Source organism: Abrus precatorius, unplaced genomic scaffold, assembly GCF_003935025.1.
Source record: "Abrus precatorius isolate BTA unplaced genomic scaffold, Abrus_2018 Scaffold11, whole genome shotgun sequence".
NCBI lineage: Eukaryota > Viridiplantae > Streptophyta > Magnoliopsida > Fabales > Fabaceae > Abrus > Abrus precatorius.
In genome coordinates, this window is record NW_020874303.1 from 18,389,943 (window position 1) to 18,399,306 (window position 9,364).

The window sequence follows — 9,364 nt, forward strand, 5'->3', positions numbered from 1 at the left end:
GGGAGGTTTACGTGTACGAGAAAAGACTTGCACGGAAATTTTGAAAATTCCTCCACTTACCCCTTCATAATTCTTCCTCACATCTCAACCGTTCATTTCCTCTGCTTTTCACTTCATCAACGCTTCACTCTTTCCTCGCCTTCTTTAATTAATAATTAATATACGATGACGAAGATGATAAAATAAATATATAAATAGAGAATATTGTACTATCATTCTAACATTGATTTGCATCTACCGTTGAGATTTAAAATTAATTAACTAATTAAAAAATAATATTCTTTATAAGAGGGTTAAGGTAAGGATTGTTTTTATAATATTAAATTTAGAAAAATAAAGGCTACTTGTGAGTGAAGCTTGATGTCTTTATCATTATTCAGTAGTGGTGATCCTTTATCAGAAATGGCATTGCAGGGGATCCATTTAGCTGCAATGGGGGTTGTCCTTTGTGCTCAAATTTGTCGTTTCCAAACAAAGGTGTTTGCTGAATTGGACGTGAGGCTGCAACCTGCAGTAAACTTAAATTCTCTTCGTAAAAATGGCTAACAATGCTATCTTAGTCAAGTCAAAGTAATGTTGGATTGCCAATTTTCTTCCACCCTTTGTCTCTTAGTTTTTTAAGAAAATCAATGAAAATAAACTTGCTCCTTTTTTCTCTCCGAAAACTGCTCGTTAATTTAATTCAGGGTGAAGTGTGGTGTGGGCGAACGGGCGAATGTATTTTCTAGCATTACCTTACGACTTGGCGTACCAATTTACATTATTTTGTTTTCCACTTCATTTTTCTATTATAAACTTTGTTACTTATTATAATTCTGCATGATTTTTATTTTATAATTGTAAATAAATTATGAAAATATTTGAATTATATTTTGTTTATTATTATAAAGGTATAGTAAGAAGGTAATTTTCTTTTTCTTCCTTCAAAGACTAAATAAAAAGAAGATTATATTCCTTCTCTTCCCTTTTAATCAACTAAACAACATATATAGTCTATTTTTCTCCCCCTCCCCTTACCTTCCATCTCTTTAATTAAAATTATTTTCTCTCCCTCTCCTCCTTTAAATCAAATACTCCGTTAATAAAGAATTACATACAAGGAATGCATTAATTCCTTAAGAGTAATTTTCTCATAAATGTAAAATATAATTTAGTCTTAATATTTCTATTATATTATTTATCTAGCCAGGATTTGAATTCAGCATCTATAGTTCATAAACCTTTCATAAGCGTCTAACTCAACCATATAAGAGATTTTATTTTGTCAATAACTCCACACTCTCGTTTTGTTTGTCAACTAATAATGACTCCACATTTCAAACAAAGAACTCCTAGCTAAAAAGAACGAAAGTTTTGGGCCGGCCCATATAGTTACGGGGTGCATTCGGACGCGACCTGCACCGTCTTTTCCCTCGCAGTTATTAGCAGTAACGGAGCAACGGATGTATAAATATGCAGATTCGGTCGCGCTTTTGTTATCGTTCTCAATTCCTGGTTGCAGCAAAGCTTCAGAGAGAAAGCAAGTAAAAAATTAAGATAAAAAAACTAACCAAAATTTCATATCCTAACATAATTCATTGGATTCATGGGACACGGTACTTCACCATTCATCCTAAATTTCTAAGCCATTTATCAAATAAATAATTATATGCAATAATTATGCTCATTCGATTTCACATTCACAGGTGAAAAAGGACGACCCTTCAAAAAGCTCAAGGCTTCTTCTAAATTCGTTAGTTGATCTGGATCTTTCTTCCTTTCTTTCTCTTTTTCTTCGTCAAATTTTACGTTCCTCACACTGTTTGCAGCAGGAAGATCCCCGAAAAGGAATCGTCGACGATGACGATGTGTATGGCGGCGAAGATGCATACGATGATGACGGTAATGTTCCTTCACAATCTATTTTTATCTCTATTTCGTTTCAAGATTTAACCTCCCCATAGAATTAGTCTTGTTTTTGGGGATTGTTGTTTATGTCGAGCACGATTATAATGAATTGAGGGTTTCCGCGTGAAACAGAAGGAAAAACCAAGGACTTTAGCAAATTGGAGCTGAAACAGGATCACTCCAATCGCCCTCTGTGGGCGTGTGGCAATGGTCGCATATTTCTCGAGACATTCTCTCCTTTGTACAAGCAAGCTTATGATTTTCTTATTGCCATCGCCGAGCCTGTTTGCAGGTAGAAAATATTTGTGTTAAAGAGAAAATAAAGTGTAGTGGCTTGTCAAATTGTTGGGATCGTACTTATGTATGTGTGATGATGATTGGTAGGCCGGAGTCGATGCACGAGTACAATCTTACTCCACACTCGCTTTATGCGGCAGTTTCGGTTGGTCTAGAAACAGAGACAATCATAGCTGTTTTGAACAAGTTATCTAAGACCAAGCTTCCCAAAGAGATGATTAAATTTATACATGATTCTACTGCAAATTATGGTAAAGTGAAACTCGTGCTCAAGAAGAATCGTTATTTTGTTGAATCCCCATTTCCAGAGGTATATAAATGCTGCTCTCACTTTCCCCACGTCTTGTGTTCCTCTGGTAAGATCTCATGTGGTTCATCGTAACAAATTTGGCAGGTACTAAAGACATTGCTCAGGGATGAAGCTATATCTCGGTCAAGGATTATTTCTGAGGTTTTTGTTCGCACTCTTTGTTTTGTGGGGTACTATTCAATTTGTTTGGGTTGGCTTAGGTTGACCTTTTTGTTTAGCGCTTTTTGCTTCCAGATAAATATAATCGGATTTTTTCCTGTTGACCTTCTTTATTGCTGTCTGTTTCTATTTTGATAATGCTACTGCTTACATTAGACATTCTTTTCCATATTGTATTGAATTGGTTGTTCATATGTCTTTTCTCCTTTTGTAGATTATGGACCTCTAAATATTTGCATTTTCGGATGTGAATTGCCTTTACTTATGTTACCAAGAATATTGTATTACGTCTTGCTGTGTGCATTCCTATTGCTAACCAACCCTTCCCAATTTCCATGTACAAGTAAAATTAAGAATCCTTATTGGTGTTATTTTTTCAGAGTGCAAATGGAGATGGATTTACAATCAGCAAAGCAGCAGGTGAAATTGAAGGCACCCATGATGAGTTGCTAAACGAAGCAGAAGTGGCAGCTGTTGCAGAAGAAAAAGAAGCCCATTCATTTGAAGTTGATCCTTCTCAGGTAATTATTAGCTGTGTGCTTTTGGAGAATATTGCATTAATTTTTACTATCGCTATTTGTTTTTTATTTTATGCTAAGAAGCACAAACACTTCTAAACAGTTCCTTTGTGTTAGACCCATTTCAGACGCGCACAATACTTTGAATACTTCTACCTTCATTTTATAATTTTTATGTTTTAAATTTTCATGTCAATACAAATTGGAATACCAATAATAATTAGTATACTTTAGTATTTTATTATATGCTTACAATGATTCATGCTCATTTTAAAACATGAATCCTCTCTTGTGATTGTAGAATTTTATTGTGCTAATTTTAGATTAAATTTTAATGTGTATTATAACTGTGTCATGTCTTAAGACTTTAAAACTTCCATGTCTATCTCGGATTGTTTCTGTGTCCTATGTTGTATCTTTGTTGCTTAGATTTTACATCATGTTACCAAGTTATGGACCATAAAGTTGTATCAATGATCTGTCGTTTGTCTTGAAAAATGATGCGGAATTAGGTCATTCAAGCCTCACTAAAACGAAATAGGTGAGTTAATTGCATTAAATTTAAATGACCAAAAAATGAATTTATATATTTATTAGATTTAGAACTGGCTATATACTGTTTAATGCTATATTCTTACTTCTCTAAGATGCAGCTTTGATGTTGGTCGGTGTGCTTTTAATTGCAACAGTGATAAGTATAAATACTTATTGCTATTAGGGGCACGTGGATTGTCTTTCATAATTCACCAGTACCCAAATAATTTAGTGCCAAAATAGTCCTTGAGTTTCACAGCAAGATGCATCAAAGAAAATCAAAGTTTTGTACTGGGCCCATTATTGAGAGTTATTTCAAAGAGTAGAATAGATTTTTACTTGAAGTCAGAATAGAGTAATTAGAATTACTTTCCATCAAAGTGTTTTATTTAAATTTTTCTCTGATTTATTTGCAGGTTGAAAATGTAAAGCAGCGTTGCTTGCCAAATGCATTAAATTATCCCATGTTGGAGGAGTATGACTTCAGAAATGATACAGTGAGTACTTCCTTATATATTTGTGCTGCTAAAAAACTGACGATAACAATCAAAATGTTTAAGAGTTAACCTGCTGCAAATTTATGCTCATGAAGTTTAAATTTTATCTATGACTCATGCGGTATAACTCTTTTAATGCTGCAGGTGAACCCAGACCTTGACATGGAACTGAAGCCTCAAGCACAACCACGACCATATCAGGAGAAGAGTCTTAGTAAAATGTTTGGAAATGGTAATGCTGACATCACTTGCAAGGACAGTGTCACTAGCAGTTCACTCTTGCCATGTTAAATTTAGAGCAGCCATCAATTATTATTTTAAATGGATTTAATTCACTTATTGAATTGTATGGAGTTAATTATCCCAGTTTTGCATATTTTCAATTCAAGACTATAATTTTCGGTCTCATTGTAGACCATGTAGTACTACGAAAGAAATTGAAGTTTCCTTAAGAGAAAATATACAGACTTCACAGAATATGTTTTGGATGCATGCAAACTTTGGAGATCAATGGTCTTTTTCGTTTTTGTTTGGAAGCCAATAGTAATGGGTTGGTGGTGATTATATGTAGGAAGGTATGATGTTTAAACTTCCAGGCATCACTGTACCCCAAAAAAAAAAAAAATCCTCCTAGTTTCTTTTGTAATAACTTTGGAAATTGCTGTGTTAGTAGTTAGTACAATAGGTTATATTTAAGAAATCAGGTTAAAGATATTTATGTTAACATAACTTACCTCTAGTGTAGTTAAGCTTTACATCTTTGTTAATGATTCCGCAACAATGCAGCATTAATGTCTGCACCCATGTAATTGCACATTAAAACATAAATTACTTCTGAGTGCAATTTTATTGTCTACCACCTCAGGTAGAGCAAGATCTGGTATAATAGTTCTACCTTGTGGTGCCGGAAAGTCCCTTGTTGGTGTGTCTGCAGCTTGCCGGATAAAAAAAAGCTGTCTTTGTTTGGCAACAAATGCTGTTTCTGTAGATCAGTGGGCTTTTCAGTTTAAGCTGTGGTCAACTATCCGAGAAGAACAAATATGTCGTTTCACATCTGATAGCAAAGAGAGATTCCGTGGTAATGCCGGAGTTGTTGTGACAACATATAATATGGTTGCTTTTGGTGGTAAACGGTCTGAAGAATCTGAAAAGATCATTGAAGAAATTAGAAACAGAGAATGGGGATTGCTACTTATGGATGAGGTAGTCATGCAAATTTATGGTTATATATACTTCTTGCCTGAAATATTAAGGTTGTTCCTTATGCATAATATCTTGGCATGATAAACAGGTACATGTGGTTCCAGCCCATATGTTTCGGAAAGTCATTAGTCTCACTAAATCTCACTGTAAACTTGGACTCACAGGTATGCCATTTTGCATTGGTTTAATCTCAGACTATGACTTCAATCTTTTCTGCTTGGAGTGAGGTCTTGACTGTTGAAATTGCAGCCACACTTGTCAGAGAGGATGAAAGGATTACAGATTTGAACTTCCTGATTGGTCCCAAGCTGTATGAGGCAAATTGGTTAGATCTAGTAAAAGGTGGATTTATTGCAAATGTACAGTGTGCTGAAGTATGGTGTCCAATGACAAAAGAGTTTTTTGCTGAGTATTTGAAGAAAGAGAACTCCAAGAAGAGGCAGGTAAGGCCTATTTGAACTCTGTAGATCTTTAGAATAGTAAATTTAAGCTGCTTTTATGAAATCTGGGTTTTATTGAAATTTTGATCATTGTTTTCCACAATAGATTGCATGCTCTGCGAAGGTTGTTTTGATTATTTGAAAAAATTTTATGAGAGACTTTTAATTAGTCAAAATTTATTTCTAGTTTACTTGCTTGAATTTGATGATTTTAATTGATAATCTTTACATATGCAGGCACTTTATGTGATGAATCCAAACAAGTTCAGAGCATGCGAGTTTCTCATAAATTACCATGAAAGGGCACGTGGTGATAAAATTATAGTCTTTGCTGATAACCTGTTTGCTCTCACTGAGTATGCCATGAAACTCCGCAAACCAATGATATATGGTGCTACAAGGTGCTGTGGACATGTATTGATTTTTATTCGAAGCTTTGATTTGGATACTGCTGTTTTAAACTTTATGTTTTGATATACCTAATGTGCAGCCATGTTGAGAGGACAAAAATTTTACAAGCATTCAAAACTAGCAAAGATGTAAATACTATTTTTCTTTCCAAGGTATCTTTTCCCATTTCCTTTTAGTTTTATTTTGATGCTTATTTACTGTCCTTTCCATGGATATGTCAAAGAACATACTGGTGCTGCTTCTTGATGTTCATGGATATGCAAGTTTTGAATGGATAAATTCATTTGTTTTGTTGGGTTGTAATATGTAGAACTAGTATGTTTTGCTGTCTGCCTCAGTGCTTCCTGAGTTCCTATTGGTATTATTGAATTTGTTGGCTATTCCCTGTTAACAACTTGATAAAGAATGTGACGGTTGATAATCTAATCCTAGTATCCTTTCTTATATTCTCAGGTGGGAGACAACTCAATTGATATTCCTGAAGCAAATGTGATAATTCAGATCTCTTCACATGCTGGTTCAAGGCGACAAGAAGCCCAACGTCTGGGTCGTATTCTTAGGGCAAAGGTCAGTTTCTGAATTTCTCTGTATGCATTATCATTTCTAGGTCGTACTAAACATTGTTGTCTATGACTGTCATAGCCACCCTTTAGATATTGAATTCTAAACTTCAAATGGTGATTGTGGAAAGTGGGAAGTTCTCTGCTGCTTATTTAACATTGTATGTGAATAATGTATGGTGCCAATGGGTTTGCTGACATTGGAATTATTGAAAATGGCAGGGAAAGCTTCAGGATAGGATGGCAGGTGGCAAGGAGGAGTATAATGCATTTTTTTATTCCCTTGTGTCAACTGATACACAGGTATGCATTTATTCTATGCCAAAACCAAGTTGTATATCAGGTCATGCTGTCACTGCAAAATAAAACTTGAACATACAAGGTACTTATGCTGTAATGTACACTTTGCGGTACTTGTATTATCAGGAGATGTATTACTCAACTAAGAGGCAGCAATTTTTAATTGATCAGGGTTACAGCTTTAAGGTATTTTCTTTGAATTTTACGTTCACCACACCTTACATTTGCTTATGATAACGTTTTCTCTTCTATTTTAGCAAAACAATTTTGACCAGTTGCTGCTCTGCTATGATGCCCTTGGCTACTTAAATGTTATGTCCTTGAAATACTGTAAAGCAAGTAGTGAAGTGCTAAGCCACTACTGAATGTTTCTAGGCTTTCTTGCGATTGTGATGTTTGTCACACACTGGTTGCCTGTTTATGACTTTATTCATATGAAGTACTCTGGAAAGACATTATATTTGGTGAGAGAGAAAAGAAAGAAACTAGCTTAATATACTCGATCGCTCTCCTTTCTTTTTCTGAATCTCTCTTACCAAACAGTGTATTAACTAATTGCATAATTGCCTGAATTTGTTGAACTGAATATTTAGAAAACCTGTTGTAGCAGTAGTCCCAACGCCAAGCTTAATAGTTTGTAGTATATGTTGGCCTCCAAAACTTTGTTTTGTCATGATCTTAATTTATAAGCACTTAGATTTTTATGATACTTGACAGGTAATTACAAGCTTACCTCCATCTGATGAAGGACCTCGTTTGAGCTATTATCATCTTGAGGATCAATTGGCACTTCTTGGAAAGGTTTCCATCTACATTCCCTTTTGAATTAGAATTGAATTGTTGTTTGGGAAATTACTGACGTGTATGAGTGATGTATCAGGTGTTGAGTGCTGGTGATGATGCAGTTGGATTAGAGCAACTAGAAGAAGATGCAGATGAAATAGCTCTTCACAGTGCCCGTCGTTCTCAAGCATCCATGAGTGCAATGTCAGGTGCAAAAGGGATGGTTTATATGGAGTACAGGTGTGTTATCCTTTGTCTTCCTGTTACAACATATCTTATGCTGTTGAATTGCCTTTTTACGAACGTATAGATCTTTAGTGATGATTACTTTCTGCAAAATGCAGTACTGGGCGTAACAAAGGCCAAGCCCAGATCAAGAGCAAGCCGAAAGATCCATCAAAGAGACACTTTTTATTTAAAAGACGATATGGCGCAACCTAAATGGTGCACCTCTTCTGGGAAGCACCGCTCTGGAGCCTTTTGTAATGTACTGTACGACAGTAATCAAGTATGCGGGATTTACAGCCTTACTTAAAATAATGCTGGTTCCCTTTTCCTAAAAAGGAAAAAAAAAAAAAAACTTGTATACTTATAAATCATTTGATGCTTCGAAAAGAATTAACATAATGCTGGTTGCCTTCTCAATCTAGCCAAAAAGTGACACCTTATGGGATCTCTAAAGAGTTGGTTTTTTCCAATCTCATTTTCGGTAATGGATCGTCCCTTATGTTGAGAAACAGTAGGATTGAAATTCGTTATCTTTATGATAAGCTTAAATGAAATGCTGGGCCTTGGAGTGGTAACTTGAAGTAACAATCAGACATGTAACTCAGGAAATCCGGAGCGAAAACTATACTACTTATATTCCGGTTACATAAAATTACTGTATAGTCCGCAACTATCAAGTATTTATGATCTTGGTCGATCTTTTCAAAATAAGTGGCTAAAATAAGTGGCTATATTTTTTAACTAATAATGGACTTACATTTTTCAGTTAATAAGAGAAAGTATTAAGCTCTTGTAAACCTGTGATCGTCCTGTGACGCCAAATTATTTCTCTCCAGCTACCATATACAGCTGCAGCAAATTTACTGGCAGTGGTAGACTAAGTTTAATATTATTCTAGCATGTTTGCTTTAAATTTTCCTGTTGCATACCAATTGATGGTGGAGTTGAATTGAAAAAATTAAAGGTGGGGGCACAGCCGCCGTGAAACATCACTAATTGTGTCACTATCAGCTATTTGGTGAGAAAGCCCACCTGCACGCTTTTGAAAGGAAACTAGTTGATGGTTGCCTTTTGTGGATACTTTAAACGTTGGTGAAGGAATCTCGTGTGCTTGCGAGTTGCCAAGACCTAGGGAGATTTAGCATTTGACCACTTTTTTGGGACATTCTCTTTGCTTTTAACCTTTGGTTTATGCATATATTGTAGTTCATTGCTTGAACATGAATCCCATTCCAAA

General features: G+C 35.2%; 1 protein-coding gene across 2 annotated transcripts; it reads left to right on the top strand.

The window, feature by feature from the left end:
* The first annotated feature begins 1,452 nt into the window (after positions 1 to 1,452).
* Positions 1,453 to 8,607, top strand: LOC113853847 (general transcription and DNA repair factor IIH helicase subunit XPB1). Of its 2 annotated transcripts, none has more exons than XM_027484519.1 (20): positions 1,453 to 1,595; positions 1,686 to 1,732; positions 1,812 to 1,881; positions 2,020 to 2,179; positions 2,272 to 2,494; positions 2,579 to 2,635; positions 3,034 to 3,174; positions 4,122 to 4,202; positions 4,347 to 4,434; positions 5,068 to 5,405; positions 5,494 to 5,569; positions 5,655 to 5,848; positions 6,083 to 6,246; positions 6,336 to 6,408; positions 6,710 to 6,823; positions 7,039 to 7,119; positions 7,243 to 7,302; positions 7,834 to 7,917; positions 7,997 to 8,139; positions 8,244 to 8,607. In XM_027484519.1, the coding sequence occupies exons 1-20, from the start codon at positions 1,586 to 1,588 to the stop codon at positions 8,338 to 8,340; spliced, it is 2,301 nt and encodes a 766-aa protein (XP_027340320.1). In that variant the 5' UTR covers positions 1,453 to 1,585; the 3' UTR covers positions 8,341 to 8,607. The 2 variants fall into 2 exon arrangements, with proteins under 2 accessions (XP_027340320.1, XP_027340321.1); XM_027484520.1 differs by having other exon boundaries at positions 1,586 to 1,595; positions 1,809 to 1,881; positions 2,579 to 2,641; positions 8,244 to 8,545.
* Positions 8,608 to 9,364: the final 757 nt, after the last annotated feature.